The sequence below is a fragment of the Vulpes lagopus genome, chromosome 14, assembly GCF_018345385.1.
Source record: "Vulpes lagopus strain Blue_001 chromosome 14, ASM1834538v1, whole genome shotgun sequence".
In the NCBI taxonomy this organism is placed as follows: Eukaryota; Metazoa; Chordata; class Mammalia; order Carnivora; family Canidae; genus Vulpes; species Vulpes lagopus.
Genome location: NC_054837.1, coordinates 28,279,104 through 28,296,334, shown reverse-complemented (window position 1 = coordinate 28,296,334; position 17,231 = coordinate 28,279,104). Strand labels below are relative to the sequence as shown.

The 17,231-nt window shown below is 41.6% G+C and overlaps 1 protein-coding gene across 2 annotated transcripts in view; it reads left to right on the top strand.

The window, feature by feature from the left end:
- Window positions 1-10,756: 10,756 nt before the first annotated feature.
- Window positions 10,757-17,231, top strand: part of TCTN1 (tectonic family member 1) — a 30,282-nt gene continuing 23,807 nt past the window's right edge. Inside the window, exons 1-2 of one of the 2 annotated variants that reach the window (XM_041728475.1) lie at window positions 10,757-11,055; window positions 15,373-15,493. In XM_041728475.1, the coding sequence (XP_041584409.1) occupies window positions 10,836-11,055; window positions 15,373-15,493 (341 nt within the window). In that variant the 5' untranslated portion in view covers window positions 10,757-10,835. The remainder of the gene's footprint in view (window positions 11,056-15,372; window positions 15,494-17,231) is intronic. The other variant, XM_041728476.1, reaches the window with a different exon arrangement.

The window sequence follows — 17,231 nt, the reverse complement described above, 5'->3', positions numbered from 1 at the left end:
ATTGAAAGAACTATGCTAAAAAAAAGAAAAAAAAAAAGAAAGAACTATGCTGCCCTCTCTTGGTCTTATTTCCAAATTCTGGATAATTTTTCTTCAAAAGATGTATGGCTTAAAATTGGGGGTTGGGGGTTGCATTTTGAGATTTTGCATTTTGTTATCTCTGGCCTCTAATACTTAAGTCTTCCCATCCACCCACTCCAACACCCCAATACCCATCTCTGCATTGGTGATTATCTCGATGCCCCTTAGCCTCCCAACCCTTTCTTCCCTTGGAGAGTGGAACTTATGAAAATCTTTAAGTGCAAGTAGGCCTGAAAAATTATTGGTAATAAATAATGTCCTTTAGAGCATCATTTTCACTCAAGAGGACATTCTGTTTCTTTGTAGGACTCCAGTTAGGGCTTGTACCTCATGCTTGCTTATTCAGGGGGAAGATTTTCTGGAGGAAGGAATGTGGGGGAAGAAGGGTCCTCTTAAGCTTCTTTGAATTAAATTCCAGAGCTGTAGCAAATCATTAAGTTCTGAGAAGACAATGGGGGTATGTGCTTGACTACTGCTGTTTTCAGGTTCCTGGCACAGAGTAGGTACTCAGTAAATAGTTACTGACTAAAGGATCAAAACAATGAAAGAATAAAAATAGAGGGTATATTTTCCCCTCAGGGTCAGCTTTGGCTGAGGAACAAAGTTTTGGTGATAAAGGTTGCCACCTGGAGGACAAAAATGAAACTGCAAGATTCAGAGCTGCTAAAGCCCTGAGGATAATACAGTCAACTTCAGGATATCACCAGAGAATTAACTGTTATCCTTTGTCTTTTTTTTTTTTTTTAAGATTTTATTTATTTATTCATGAGAGACACAGAGAGATAGGCAGAGGGAGAAGCAGGATCCATGCAGGGAGCCCCATGGGGGACTTGATCCCAGGACTCCAGAATTACATCCTGGGCCAAAGGCAGACACTTACCTGCTGAGCCACCCAGGGATCCCTATTCTCCTTTACCTTTTGGCAGAATTAATCGATATCATTTTGTCCTTTCCTTTTTTAAAAAAAAAAAAAAAGTAAGTTATGCCAAACATGGGGCTTGAACTCATGACCCAAAGATCAGGAGTCACATTCTCTACTGACTGAGCCTGCCAGGCACTCCATTTCGTCCTTTCCAATGAAGGAACCCTATACCCTTTCTTTAATAACGTTTTTAAAGTGCTTTGGAGTGCTTAATAAGTGTTCAACACCATGCCACACACACAATTTTGCAACCAGTCCCCTTATCATCCCCATTTTATAAGTGAGGAATCTGAGTGCAGAAAGCATGCCCAAGATTACACAGTTCACAAGTAGCAGAACCAGGGATCTGAACCCAAACACTGTGGGTGTACTTTTTACCATTCACTCTGCTACCTCTGTACTCCTGATATGGAAAATGTTTACATAAAGAAACCGGGTGGCTAGAACCCATGCACTTATCTCTGTGCTCTCCTGAAACACTAACTAACATGACAGAAGAAAAAGGTCTAAATTCTCACAAAGAGGTGATGTGATGACTGCTTGTGAGAGAGGTCAAATCCCTTTTGTAGGCTAGAAAGTAGATGGATGGTTTAGCTCAATGGAAAAACCCTAGGTCTTACAGAAGGTCTTGCCAATGAGGAGCAAGTCAGTTGCAGCTGCAGAGCCCTAGAAGGGCTCAGGGATCGAAGATTCCAGGTGCCTGGGGTGAGAGATGGGATTGAAAGCAGACCATTAATTGTACCAGTAACATGTACTAGGAATCCAATAACATAACCTCAGATTCCCCTCCTGTGACACCTTGCCTTGATCCTCGCAGAGGATTAGGTGTTTATTCTTTGGAGAACAACAAACAGAACAGCTCTAAGTTCAGAGATAGCATTCAGAGAAGAGTGGTGGCAACATGATAAAAACACAGGGATTAAATGAAAGCATGCAGCTAAAAAGAAATCTCCTATTTTTAAAATACCCATGTGTTTGGTGATAGTATTGGAATTGTTATTCTGAGACTTAGCACTGTGCTAAGTGTGTATTGTGGGGTAAATCAAGTAATAAATTATGTTGAAGTTATTGGGAACCAACCTTTATGGTTTGGGACAAAAGAAATACATATGCAAGATGAATATAGTTAGATAAAACCCCTCTAGTCTTGATTTTATTTTTATTTATTTATTTATTTTTAAATATTTTATTTATTTATTCATGAGAGACACACACACAAAGAGAGAGAGAGAGAGAGGCAGAGACACAGGCAGAGAGAGAAGCAGGCTGCATGCAGGGAGCCTGACGTGGGACTCCATCCCAGGATTCCAGGATCAGGCCCTGGGCCGAAGGCAGGCGCTAAACTGCTGAGCCACCCAGGGATCCCCTATTTTTTTATTTTTAAAAAGATTTTTAGGTAATCTCTACATTCAACATGGGACTCAGACTTACAACCCGGAGATCAAGGGTCATAGGCACTACCAACTAAGCCAGACAGGTGCCTCATAGTCTTGATTTTAGTTGGAATCATCAGTATGAAAGCTTTTATCAGAAAAGTACCAAGTTAATAAGAGATGGAACTAGATTAGCCCAGACTGGTGTTGCTCTAAAATTTGTAAGTCTGCCTCCTTGGTGGGTCGGGGGTGGAGGGCCTCCTGGAAGAGGTAAAATCTGAAAGATAAGTAGGAGCAATAAATGGACATCTCTTCTGACCTCTGGCAGATCTGCTTATCATGACCCAGTAATTCTGGGCTGATCTGGAAAGATTTTGTTTCTGAAATGTCAAAACAGAGGGCCAGTCTGCAAATCATGGTGACTACTGGCCAACAGAAGTTACCAGGTAGCCAAATGATTTCCTTCAGTGTCATCCCTTTAAAAAAATTTTAAGGGACACCTGGGTGGCTCAGTGGTTGAGTGTCTGCCTTTGGCTCAGGGCATGATCCCAGAGTCCTGGGATTGAGTCTCACATTGGATTCCCTGCAAGGAGCCTGTTTCTCCTCCCTCTGCCTGTGTCTCTGCTTCTCTCTGTGTGTCTCTCATGAATAAATAAAATCTTTTTTTAAAAAAGATTCATGACAGACATACAGAGAGAGGCAGAGACACAGGCAGAGGGAGGAAAAGCAGGCTCCCCACAGGAAGCCTGATGTGGGACTCGATCCTGGGACTCCAGGGCCACGCCTTGAGCCAAAGTCAGACATTCAAACACTGAGCCACCCAGGAGTCCCCAGTAAATAAAATCTTTAAAAAAATTTTTTTTAAAGAAGACTGACATATATTTTCAATAATTCCTGAAAGTAAACACTTCTTTTTTTAAAAAATATTTTATTTATTCATGAGAGACTGAGAGAGAGGCAGAGGGAGAAGCAGGCTCCATGCAGGAAGCCTGATGAGGGACTTGATCCCAGGACTCCAGGATCATGCCCTGAGCCACAGGCTGACGCTCAACTGCTGAGCTACCCAGGCATCACTGAAAGTAAACACTTCTTACGGTATAATCATAGAAGCCTACAGTATTTGTTTGAATCTAATTTTTTTTAGACTTGAAAATGTTCCCAACCTTTAAAATGTGCTTTCAAGTCTACTTTAAGCAGTAGACATTGGGCAAAGCTGGGAGGAAGGAAGGATTTTTCCCTATTTTCCAATTGTTCTCCCTAATGGAATGTAAGAATGATGATTAAGAGGGGAAACATAGGGCAGCCAGGGTGGCTTAGCGGTTTGGTGCCGCCTTCAGCCCAGGGTGTGATCCTGGAGATCGGGGATCGAGTCCCACGTCGGGCTCCCTGCATGGAGCCTGCTTCTCCCTCTGCCTGTGTCTCTGCCCCTCTCTCTCTGTGTTTCTCATGAATATATAAATAAAATCTTTAAAAAAAAAAAGACGGGAAACATAGGAGTGCCTTGGTGACACTTAATGTGTCTGCATTTGGCCAGGTCATGCCCAGGGGTCAGACTCCCCACTGAGAGGGGAGTCTGCTTCTCTCTCTTCCACTCCCTTCACTGCTTTTCAAATAAACAAGCAAACAAACAAATAAAATCCTTTTTAAAAAGAGGAGTGGGGGCACCTGGGTGGCTCAGTCAGTTAAGCATCTGCCTTTGACTCAGGTCATGATCCCAGAGTCCTGGGATTGAGTCCTGTATCAGGCTCTCTGCTCAGCAGGGAGCCTGCTTCTCCCTCATTTCTCTGCCTCTTCTCTGGCTTGTGCGCTCACTCTATCTTGTGCTTACTCTCTATCTCAAAAAAATAAATAAAATCTTTAAAAACATTTTTTAAAAAGAGGAGGAACATATGTCTTAAAATTTTGGGTTTTTTTTTTTTGTTGTTGTTGTGTTCATTTAATTGAAAAATCAGGGATCCCTGGGTGGCGCAGCGGTTTGGCGCCTGCCTTTGGCCCAGGGCACGATCCGGGAGACCCTGGATCGAATCCCACGTCGGGTTCCCGGTGCATGGAGCCTGCTTCTCCTTCTGCCTGTGTCTCTGCCTCTCTCTCTCTGTGTGACTATCATAAGTAAATAAAAATTAAAAAATAAATAAATAAAAATCAATTTATTTTTTAAATAAGCTCTATGCCCAACATGGGGCTTGAACTCATAACCCTGAGAGCAGGAGTCACATGCTCCACCGACTGAGGCAACCAGGTACCTCAAGAAAAATCAATTTGATTTTATCTGAAAAGTAATACAGGCACAAGAGATTGAAGAGTGACTCTCCTTCCTTCCTCCTCCCCAGAAACTGTTAGAATTATCAGCTTATATCCTAAAGAGAACATTTTATTTTATTATTATTTTTTAAAGATTTTATTCACTTATTCATGAGAGGCATTTGGGGGGGGGGGAGGCAGAGACACAGGCAGAGGGAGAAGCAGGCTCCATGCAGGGAACCTGACGTGGGACTTGATCCCGGGGCTCCAGGATCACGCCCCGGGCCAAAGGCAGGCGCCAAACCACTGAGCCACCCAGGGATCCCTAAAGAGAACATTTTAAAAGGAAACTTTTAGGCCTGTTCATGATTTATGTTGGAAGGGATAGAAGTTAAAATATGACTAATATTTTATTATTCCATATAGTAAGAAGCCGCCTTTGAGGGAGAATTTGTAGCTAGATTCAGATTGGAAGGACATTTATTCTTTCTTTTAAGGAATTCACAAATGATCTCAATCAAAAAGAGGTATCGGTTTGCTTGCATGTCCAAACAGACCTAGATAAAATAAATCTTTTTTCATCAGGCCATTTCCTCCCCTTAATAAATTGACAATAATGTAGAAATGGGGATTCTGGAGTTTGGGATTAGTGACTATTCCATCCAGATTTTTCATAACTATGGCCGTGATAAATCTGAAGTTTCCAGGACATTCCAATTTTTTTCACTGTCTTCATAACCACACACAGACTTGCGAGATCATGGGTCCTGATTTTGGGTAAGGAAAACGGGCTTTAACAGTGTGAGGTTGATGCTTTTGACATAGACTTACCCAATCTTGTGTTTATTTTTCTTTGGTCTCCAGATTCTTTCCAATAAATTTAGGTTAATAAAAGGTACATGCTTTGAAACAAGCTATAGCAGAAGTGACTGACCCCATGACAGGGCAAAATGAAGGAGGTTCAGGCCTTAAGAAGAGTTCACTAACAGGTTTCCAGTAAGGGCTGAATAAAAGCAGAACTACCTGCAGGTCCTGAGGACAATGATGAAAACATGTTTACTGCAAAGAAATAAAAATAGAAGTGGGGGAAGGAAAGAGCAGTGTCCCTCTGTGGCACCAAAGGGCCAACTCCCATTTTTTTGAGGCTCTTTGTTTACAGAAAAATTAAGAATTCGTTTCTTCATTTGATATTTAGCAAATGGGCAGCCCGGGTGGCTCAACGGTTTGGTGTCTGCCTTCGGCCCAGGGCATGATCCTGGAGACCTGGGATTGAGTCCCGCATCGAGCTCCCTGCATGGAGCCTGCTTCTCCCTCTGCCTGTGTCTCTGCCTCTCTCTCTCTCTTTCTCTCTCTCTGTGTCTTTCATGAATGGATGAATTAAATCTTAAAAAAAAAAAAAAAGATATTTGGCAAATGCTTTTGGCACCCCAAGATTAAAATGCAGTGTAAGGGTGTCGTCATGAGATGACTGAATTTATTAAAAGCCAACTAATAAAGCCACAATGAGATACCACCACACACTTATTAGAATAGTTAAAAGTGAAAATGGAAACAAAATTGACTCTACCAAGTTTTTATGAGCATGTGGAGCAACTAGAAATCTCATACATGGTTCGTGGGAACGTACAATGTTAAATCACTTTGGAAAAAAGTTGAGCAGTTTCTTATAAAATTAAACAGACACCCACCATACAATATAGAAATTTTACTCCTAGATGTATAATCCCAAGAGAAATGAAAACGTATGTTCATACAAAATCCATATATGATTTTTTTCAGTGACTTTATTTGTAATTACAAAAAGTGGAAAGACTCAAATACCTTCAACTGGTGAATGATTAAATTATGGTATATCCATCATGGAATACTTGTCAGCAATAAAAAGGAGTGGAATGAAATAATCCCTCACGTATATAGCCAAATGATTTTCAACAAGGGTGCCAAGACTATGCAATGATATTTTAATAGTATTATATGGTTACAGATGGTAGCTATACTTGTGGGGAGCACAGCATCATAGATAAACTTGCTGAATCACTATGTTGTACACCTGAAACTAATATAACATTGGGTGTCAACCACACTCAGATAAATTCTTTTTCAAAAAGAAATGTGGTAGGGATCCCTGGGTGGCTCAGTGGTTTAAGCACCTGCCTTTGGCCCAGGGTGTGGTCCTGGGGGCCTGGGATCGAGTCTCACATTGGGCTCCCTGCATGGAGCCTGCTTCTCCCTCTGCCTGTGTCTCTGCCTCCCTCTCTCTGTCTCTCTTGAATAAATAAAGTCTTTAAAAAATAAAAGAAGAAATATATATTTTTTATATATATAATGAAATAATACGCAGCCTTAAAAAGAAGGAAATCCTGTCACATGCTACAACCTCAATAAACCTCAAGGATATTATGCTATGTGCAATAAGCCAGTCTCAAAAGGAACCACTTGTATGGTTCCATTTATATGAAATATCTAAAGCAGTCAGAATTACAAAAACAGGGCACCTGGGTGGCTCAGTCAGTTAAGCATCTGCCTTCAGCTCAGGTCACGATCTCAGGGTCCTAAAGATGAAGCCTGGCATCTGCGTCGAGCAGGGAGCCTACTTTTCCCACTCCTTCTGCCCCTCCCTGCTGCTTGTTCTCTCTCAAGCAAATAAAATCTTTAAAAAAAAATCACAAAAACAGAAAATAGAAAGGTGGATAGAAAAGTCTGGGAGGAAGAGCAGGGGGATTAGTATTTAGTGTTTTAGGAGAAAGAAGTTCTATAGATCTATTGCACAACAATGTGAAAACACTCAACACTACTGAACTATACACTTAAAAATTATTATGATGGGGGACATGGGGTGGCTCAGTTGTTGAGCATCTGCCTTTGGCTCAAGTCACGATCCCGGGCTCCTCACAGGGAGCCTGCTTCTCCCTCTGCCTATGTCTCTGCCTCTCTCTTTCTGTCTCTCATGAATAAATAAATAAAATCGTTAAAAAATTATGATGGTAAGTTTAATGTCATGTATTTTTTACACAATAATAATAAAAAGGAATGGATTGTTGACATAAGCAACATGGATAGATCTCAAAGGCATTAGGCTAAGTGAAAAGCCAGGCTCAAATGGCTGCATACTGTATGATCCATTGATGTAACATTCTGGAGAAGGGAAAACCTTAGGGACAGAACATAGATCACTGTCCTAAAGGCCTGGGCTAGTGGGAGGGGCTTGGGGGCGGTAAAATTATTCTATATCTTGACTATAATTGTGGTGGCATGATTGTATGTGTTTGTTAAAACTCATAAAACTATACCAAAAAAGCTGTACATTGATGCATAAGAAAAACCTGTATGGCAAAAACTGTACACAAATTTATACTGTATATAAACTATCCCTCATGAAACTGACTAAAAAGAAATATGGAGTAAGTATGGCAAAATGTCAAATCTGATCACAGTACAGTGTTCAGTGGTGTTCTTTTTTTTTTTTTAATTTTTATTTATTTATGATAGTCACAGAGAGAGAGAGAGAGAGGCAGAGACATAGGCAGAGGGAGAAGCAGGCTCTATGCACCGGGAGCCTGATGTGGGATTCAATCCCAGGTCTCCAGGATCGCGCCCTGGGCCAAAGGCAAGCGCCAAACCACTGCGCCACCCAGGGATCCCAGTGGTGTTCTTTTTAGTAACTTTCATTGTGATTGAAATGTTTCAATATGCAAATGATAAAACCGAAAGTGATTCTTAAAAAATCCAACTAGTTTATTGGAACTGCAGTATGGTCTATTAATAGGATGCAGGTTTAAAGTTGTCTGGCAAACAAGGAATTCTTATTTCATTCTTGCGAGTGTCTGTGACTATATTTATTACTTCATTTCAGAAAAGGTCAAACTTGTAAATTTGGGAACTTCCAAGAATGTGAAGTCTGCTCAAATAGTCTTCCTGTCCCAATAATGTTTCAGAACAAGAATAGTGCCTGGTGGTTGACTGGGCACATGAAGAATGGGAAGAGGAGAGAAGCTGAGGATTATCTTCTTTTCTCCTGGGTGTTGATTTAGAAATCAATTACTGGACTGCTCACTTCAGTCAAAATGGTAGTCAATCCTTTATTCTCACACAACCTTGATCTCTTTGTAGTGCTAAGTAATTCCTTTAGAAACTTGATGGTTCTGCCTCCCTATCTATAAAATATTTGGCTAAGTTGAATAAAGATAGAAAAAACTGGATACCTAATTATAGACAGGTTAGAAACAAGTTCACCCCAAACCACACCAAAGACCAAGACAGTGGTTAATGCTGCCTTAGAAAGTCAGCCTTAGCTATTTTTCCACCTAGCCACTCCTGTCTTTGGATTTTTAGGCTCCTCATATAAGGCAGCTTCCAAATGCAGAATTCCAAAAAGCTGAATTGTCTTTATTCCTCCCAATGTTGGCACAGGCTGTAAGGAATTGAAATCGCCAATAATCCTAGAGAAACAGATGGACATTTTTAATCACAAACGTTTATGCACAACTGAAATGATGCAGTTTTAGATAAGATATGGAAATTGATATTGGTTTTCCTTGTGTCCTTCCATCCTAATGAGGGAATCTAACAAGGGCAGGGCAGAAAAAAGGGAGAAAGATGAAAAAAGCCTGGCAGAAGTGATCACCTGCGAAGTGAAAAGTTTCAATATTCCCAAGATTTGCAAAATGGATCTGAGTTAATGTAGCCCTCATTTCAACTTTGCAGGATGTCATAAAATTACCTTTGGGCAACCTACCAAGTGTTTGAGATTGGACAAAAAGGGTGGTGAGATGATTTCCCAAACCATAAAATGAAAATGTGAGTCAAAGGACTCTTCATCAAAGTTTAATCCAACAGCCTAATTTCAAAACAGAAAACAAGACAAAGAAATTCACAGATATCAAGGAATAGAAAAGGAAGTAGTACCTGGAAGTAAAGAGAAGGTTTATAAAAACAATAAATCCTGGATTTAGAAGTTACGAAATAAAGGTTTGGGAAATACAGTTTTGTTTGTTTTTTAAGGGAAGCATTACATCAGCTGTTAAAAATGGTCCAGAATTTCAGTCAGATGTTAAAGCAATCCTTTGTAGAAAGAAAAAAAAAAAAAAAAGGAACTATCTGTAGTACACCTTTGATCCAATTATATTTTTCTACGCTTTGTCAGGTATGCCGGAGAAAGGTGCTCAAGCTGCCACTCTGATGATTTAGCTTTGCTATATAAATAGGTATATGTATGTTTTGGCATTTTTTCTGAATTGGTAAATGTGTTTCTTGAGTAAATACCATGACATTTCGATTTGACATTTGCTTCTGAATTGTAAGGAGATTAAGTGTCAAAGATAGCTAGCATCCCTCCACTGGGGTACCTTTATAAATAAGCCAATGTAGATTGGAGGCGCTTTCCTAACTTGTGGTCCCCAGGTCATGTTATAGAGTCATGTACAGGTTTGGTTTTTTTTTTTTCCTTTAAAACGTATATATCATTCTAGTTAATTTTTGTCAATTTTTTTGTTTGTAAAAAAACTTGTGTTCATTTGTCCCCCTCATCACAGCAGGGTGAATAGAAGTTCTCTGACGACCTCCTTAGATCTGGCCATCTAAAACAAAAAAAGGCAAAGCTAGTGTTGACAGTGCGTGACGGAAAATTCCAGGACGATGAAGCGCTCTCTATGCTCTTTCGATAGTAGCTTTAGGAGATAGGATCCCAAATTTCCGTCCCCCTCACTAGTTTTGTCAGGACGTTTGTTAAAAATATTGATTCCTGAACACTGCCCCAGACTTACTGAGTCTGAATCCCGGGACAGGACCTGGAAATACGCAAGCACTGCAGTCTGCTTGGAAACCTTTGCCCCGACTAGCATCACACAGCCCTAGATCCGAGGCCCTCGTCCCACCCCCCCAGTTCCCCATCCCTCGTCCCACCCCCCCAGTTCCCCATCCCTCGTCCCACCCCGACTCCGCCCGGTCCCCGCCTCCGGCCCCGCCTCCGGCCCCTGTCCCCACCCCCACCCCCACCTCCGTCCCCACCCCATCCCCCGTGCCCACCCCCACCCCACCCCCGCCTCCGCCCCTATCCCTGCTCTCGCTCCTAGAGGCCGGTCTCGCTCAGGCCCCGCCCCCTGCCCCCGCCGCTCCGCGCGGCCCGGTGAGACCCTTCCCGTAATGCCCCGCGCCAGGCCGCCGCGGTTGCCAGGCAACGCGCGGTCCCGGCCGCTGGTAGCGTGGGGTTCCGCGGGGCCATGGGGCCGCAGGGCCTCGCGCCGCTCCTGCTTATGCTCCTGGATTGCTGGGCCTCCGTGAGCGCCCAGACCAGGGCCCCTCAGCCTGTGACGACGGAAGGCCTCAACTCTGCGGAGGCGGCCCGGACGACTCTGCGACCCGCCTTGTCTCCTAGGCCCCCTGGAACCCCCAAGGCCCCCGTGCCATCCTCTGGCCCCAGGCCCACCCCGGTCACGGACGGTGGGTACCAAGTGGTAGTTCTAGGGATCCAGAATGATCCAACCTGGAGCAGGTAGCCCGGGTGAGGATGTCCTAATGAGAGCGAACGTTTACTGAACACTGTACGCAGGCATTGCTGAGTATTTCGTGGGCCTTAATTGTCTCAGCAACCGGTAGGGGAGACCTCATTGTCCCTTTCATACGGAAGGGAAAACCGAGGCTCAAGAGAGCGTAGGTGGGACAATATAAAACCTATAAAATTACTTCCGGTGGTCCTGGACAACATTAACGCTTAAGGTAATAAATGCACCAGTCGTTGCACCTTTGCAGCCTGCGATGGAAATTATGTAAATCCAAAGTTTCTGGGCAGTTGTGGAAATGGTATGCATTTAAGATGTGTTGAACTTTTCATTTATCAAAAAGAGACGCCAAAAGTCTAGTTTACTAAATGTGACTAGGCCCTTTTCTGTTGACTCGAATTATGAAACCCCAGGATGCCTCCTGTGTTGAGTTGAAGGTGTGAAGTTATGGGGTGAGGGTTTATGCCCACTTAGGATTCATCATGAGGGATAATTAACCTCTTTCTCAGAAAGTGGTCTAATTCTGGAGTTGGACATTAGTGAATATTTTATAATCGGATTTGACATGATGACTTGGAAGGGATAGTTGTGACCCTGAGATACTCCGAGTGTAAAATTTTGTGAATATGCATTTTTCTCGATGACGGTTGTTAGCAGTGAGCAGTTTCTCAAAGGGGTTTGTGATCTAAAAAAACCCCTTTAGGTCCTCTGACTTAAAAAAAAAAGTCCTCTAACTCCAATAGGTATGCACTATTTTTCCCCCTTAATAAGAGAAAAAGATCTTAAGTAAGGCTCAGTATTAGTAAATAGAAAACTCATCCTCGGGTGACCTCCTGGACTCTAGGATTTCAGTTCCTGAGTCATCATTTCTCCAAAGGGCCTCCTTTTTAAATTAGTGAGGAGTAAGTATAAATGTATAAGTAAAAATAAATGAGTGAGGAAAAGTACAGAGAAATACATTTTGTATCTTAGTGTATATAAACAAAGCTTTTATATTGGACTTCATGAATTAGTCGGGGGAAGTAAATATGTGATAAATGGGGACAGATGATGGCATAGTGTTCGATATCCAAAATTCTCTAAGGTTTTTGGACTCAGTTGTCTTTTTATCCATTTAAGTATTCCATCTGTTTATGTGATTTCTCCCCAAAATGAAGCTATTCTTGAATCATTGTTATTAGGGCATGTATTCAGGGCTGTTTTTCCAGCACCAGGAGAGGGGATGAATTTGCACTTCATCTTTTTTTTTAAAAAAGATTTTATTTATGAGAGAGACAGAGAGAGAGGCAGAGACACAGGCAGAAGGAGAAGCAGGCTCCATGCAGGGAGTCAGATTTGAACTCCATCCCAGAACTCCGGGATCACTCAACCACTGAGCCACCCAGGCATTCCTGCACTTCATCTTCTTAAAGGACCCCTCTTAAGACCCATGAAAATAATAATAGATGACAGCTGGCATTTATTAACTGCTTACTGTATAGCAAGCCCTGTGCTAAGCTTCTGGTTTGTAATGTATCTCATTTAATCCCTTATGATGTGGATTATCCCCATTTTTCAGGTAGGTCAATTCCTTGCTTGATATTATAACACAGTCTTGGCCTGTGTTGGAGCAGGGGCTCTGAGTGGATAACTGGACACCATGTGCTGGATGGGTTACAGGTGGAAGAGAAAAGTGATAATTTTCTTCTTGATCTGAGCTCTGTTCCTTAGTGTCTTTCTCTAGAGCCAGGCATGTACATGTTAAGAGGTGTAGAGGAGCAGCTGAGTGCTACTTAGAGCCTGGGAGTGCTCAGTAGACCCTTGTTGGCCGTTTAAGGACACTCACATCCCAGAGAGGGACTTTTTGGTTTTTTCATCCCTGAGTGTAGTTATTAAACATGATTGCTTTGTCTTTACTAGTCTTAGAGCTACTTACAAAGGTTCTGAGTTCTGAAAAATCAAAATTGTAATTTTAAACACATAAGACAGGGAACCTAAACACAATTGTTTTTAAAGATTTTATTTATTTATTCATAGAGACACAGGCAGAGTGAGAAGCAGGCGCCATGCAGAGAGCCTGACGTGGGACTCGATCCAGGGTCTCCAGGATCACACACACACCGCCCCCCCCCCCCCCACCGGCTGCAGGCGGCACTAAACCGCTGCGCCACCGGGGCTGCCCTAAACACAATTTTTTCCAGCATGCACAAGTTGCTTTTTCATTTTACTAAGCACGTAAAGGAGCGCTTGTCTAGAGGGTAAGTATGTAAGCTTCAGGGGGAAGACTTTTGTGTCTCAGATTAAGAAAGGATTATGTAGGGATCCCTGGGTGGCACAGCGGTTTGGCGCCTGCCTTTGACCCAGGGCGCGATCCTGGAGCCCCGGGATCGAATCCCACGTCGGGCTCCCGGTGCATGGAGCCTGCTTCTCCCTCTGCCTGTGTCTCTGCCTCTCTCTCTCTCTCTGTGTGACTATCATAAATAAATAAAAAATAAAAAATAAAAAAAAAAGAAAGGATTATGTAGGGCAGCCCAGGTGGCTCAGCGGTTTAGTGCTGCCTTCAGCCCAGGGCCTGATCCTGGAGACCTGGGATTGAGTCCCGCATCGAGCTCCCTGCATGGAGCCTGCTTCTCCCTCTGTCTGTGTCTCTGCCTCTTTCTCTGTGTCTCTCATGAATAAATAAATAAAATCTTTAAAAAAAAAAAAAGAGAAAGGTTTATGTATTTATTGGCAAAACCTTCCTCTTTGTATTCATACACTTCTTTCCAAAATATTTTACCTTTATTGAGCGATGGTTTTCTAAAGCTCATTTTTATTGTGAAATAGTTCATACGTGCAAATCAGAATGCTGTAGACTCTCTACCACCATTTGCTTGAGATCCTTGTTTTGCATGAGATTATTGTTTTGAAAAAGGAGACATAAGACTGAAGCTTGATTTTATTCTCTCCTTCCCAGCAATAATTACTACCATTAATTCAATATTTTTATTTTTTAATCTTTTAAAAAATTTTTCAAGATTTTATTTGAGAGAAAGCAAGAGAGTGCATACATAAGTGGAGGGAGGGGTAGGAGAGGGAGAAGCAGACTCCCAGCTGAGCAGAGAGCCCCATGCCTGGCTTGGGATCTTGACCTTAGCCGAAGGCAGACACTTAACCAGTTGAACCACCCATGTGCCCCGGCTCTCTGGATTTTTAGTTCCCTATTTTATTTTACCAAATGGGGGAAAAGACCCTTTTAAAGATGAAAGAGCTTAATGATAAACCCTGGGTGGCTCAGTTAGTTAAGCCTTTACCTGGGGTCCTGGGATCAAGCCCCATGCCAGGCTCCCTGCTCAATGGGAAGTGTGCTTTTTCTACTCCCTCTGCTGCTCTGCCTGCTTGTGCTTGCTCGCTGTCTCTCAAATAAATAAAATCCTAAAAAAAAAATCCAGAGTCACTATTATTAAAAATTAAATGTGGGGGCACCTGGGTGGTTCAATCTGTTAAATGTCCAACTCTTGGTTTGGGTTTAGGTCATAATCTCGGGGTTGTGAGATTGGACCCCTCTGGGGGCTCCGCCTAGGGTATGAAGCCTGCTTAAGATTCTCTCTCTCTCAGGCCCTCCCCCCCCCCCAACCCCTCCTTAGGGCTCTCTCTCTCTCTCTCTCTAAAAAAAGGAAAAATGTTGCAAAGATTTCTATCCCCCATATGCTTTATTGTCTAAATTACCAAAGATATTTCCAAAATGCCAAGTACAAAGCACCTGAGCCATTTTGATTCTTGGTCAATAGTTTGTGAATGTGGGCTCAACTTCAAAGCCACAGGTGACACTTGAAGAGAGAAACAAGTTTGAGAACTCTTGATTCCTAGTGGCCTTCATTGGGCTTTTCCTCTGAATCAGAATCTCCACAGGAGGAACTTGGGAATCTGTTCTATTAGACCAGTGGTTCTTACGGTCCAGCAAATGTTTTAGCTTGCTGGTTCTTAAGTTATCAGCATTACCTGGATAGTTTTTGAAAAACACAAATGCCTGGGTTTCATAGCTTACCAAATAAGCCTTTATAGGTTGAGACAAACAGAAATTTCCCAGTGAGTCAGATGATTAGCTACTTTGGGGAAATCTCAGATTAAGAAGCATCCAAATGGACTAATTTTCACTTCACAGGTTTTCCCCAAAGTGCAATAGGAAAAATAAAATGGACCTTTTTATGAAATAGACTTTTGGTACTTTGCAGTGGCAGGGGGCAGTCACACCCTGCTGATGGTGAAGTTCTGCATCCCACCTCTTTTGTTTCTATAGTTGCTGCTTTGTGTGTCTGTGACCTGACTCCAGCACAGTGTGACGTCAATTGCTGTTGTGATCCTGATTGCAGCTCCATGGATTTCAGTGTCTTTTCTGCCTGTTCAGTTCCAATTGTCACGTAAGTTTGTGACGCATGCAGTTTTGATGAAATTGGACCGAGATTATAAAATCTAGGGACAAAAAGTGAGAAATCTTCCAGGCTGAAAAACCCAAACCTGGTTTCCAGTATTTTGCATTAAGAAGCCATGCTGTCCAAACCAATATGTGGAAGAGTATCGCTCCCTTATTTGCATCCAGCCAGATGATAGTGCAGGGAAAAAAGAAGAGAGGGTATACTTTGTTAAGAATATAAGGAAATCTTTGTATTCAGAGATTGAATTACATTTCACTCTGATTTGTAAACAGATAATGTGCACATTTTTGTGTAAGTGGACTAGTCTCATGTATATAGCCTAAGGTGGAAAATGCAGTTGAATTTTACAGCTTTTGTTGTGGACATAGTACTTGTAACAAAAAATTAAACAGGAAAGCTTTGTTTATACTTTTCTGATATGTAAATCTAGGGATTCTCACAGTTCACGTTGTATAGGAGAACAGTGGAAAAGGATATTCCCAGTTGATTACAAGGTAAATAATATCTTCTGAATGATTTGTTTCTTGTAATTCAGATTTCAGAGCTCTTTGAAAAATACAGCACTTAAAAGAGGTTAATTATTTGGAATGGGACCAAATAATATTCAGAGATAGCCAACTCAAATTTAGACTTGTAGCAAATTGTAGCAATTGATACTTAATAGATTGAATGCTTTTTGGAAGTACAATGTGTTTTTCCCATAAGAAACTATCTTTTTTTTTTTTTTTAAGATTTTACTTATTTTGAGAGAGAGAGAGAGAAATAGACAGTGCACAAATGTGCACAAGCAGGTGGAGGGGCAGGGGCAGAGGCAGATGGAGAGAAAGAATCTCAAGCAGGCTCCATGCTCCATCCTCCATCTTACTACCCATGAATCATGACCTGAGCTGAAACAAGAGTCAGACCCGTAGCCAACTGACCCATCCAGCTTCCCCTCATGAGAAACTACCTTAATGACCCATGGGAAATTGAATCTGCTTATAGTATTGTAAAAATGTTTGGAGAATGGTATGTTGTAATTAGATTATTTTTTCTGGGTATCTGGACTACTGAGTGGTTCAGTCTTTGTTAGAAATCATTCTGCTTTTCTGCCTTAATAAGTATAAGCCTGAGAGTCAGATTTTGGCTCCATTGGAGATCATACTTTAGAATGTCATTTTTTCTTGTATTAGTCAATACCAAATTTAGATATAAACTATTTAGAATGTGGGTCAGCAAGCTTTTTCAGTAAAAGGCCACATAGTAAATATTTTAAGGTTTAAGCCAGTGGTCTCTGTTGCAACTTTCTTACCTCTACCATTGATGAGCAAAAGCAGCCATGTAAACGAATGGACATGACTAACTTTCAGTAAATCTTTATTTATAAAATTAGGTGTGGTTTGTGGACCTCTGGTATAGAAGTTAGAGCTGAATCCATAGTGCCCTCAAGAAAGGACCTCATGATTTTTTTTTTTTTTGAGTTAGTTTTGCTTATGACTTTCTTCTAAATATGAAGTGTGGAAATAATGAAATTAAAATTAATAATCCCAATTAATTGATTATTCTCATTATGTAGGTTCTAATTCATGAAAGGCTTGTTTACATCTGCTAAACTGTCATCAGCTAATCCTATCATCTAATGATTTGTAAATTTATTGTTAAGACTAGTGGATTAATGTCTGTTTTCTTCACTAAATGTAAACTTCATAAGAGCAAGAATAATATCCCTTATGCCCCTAGTGCC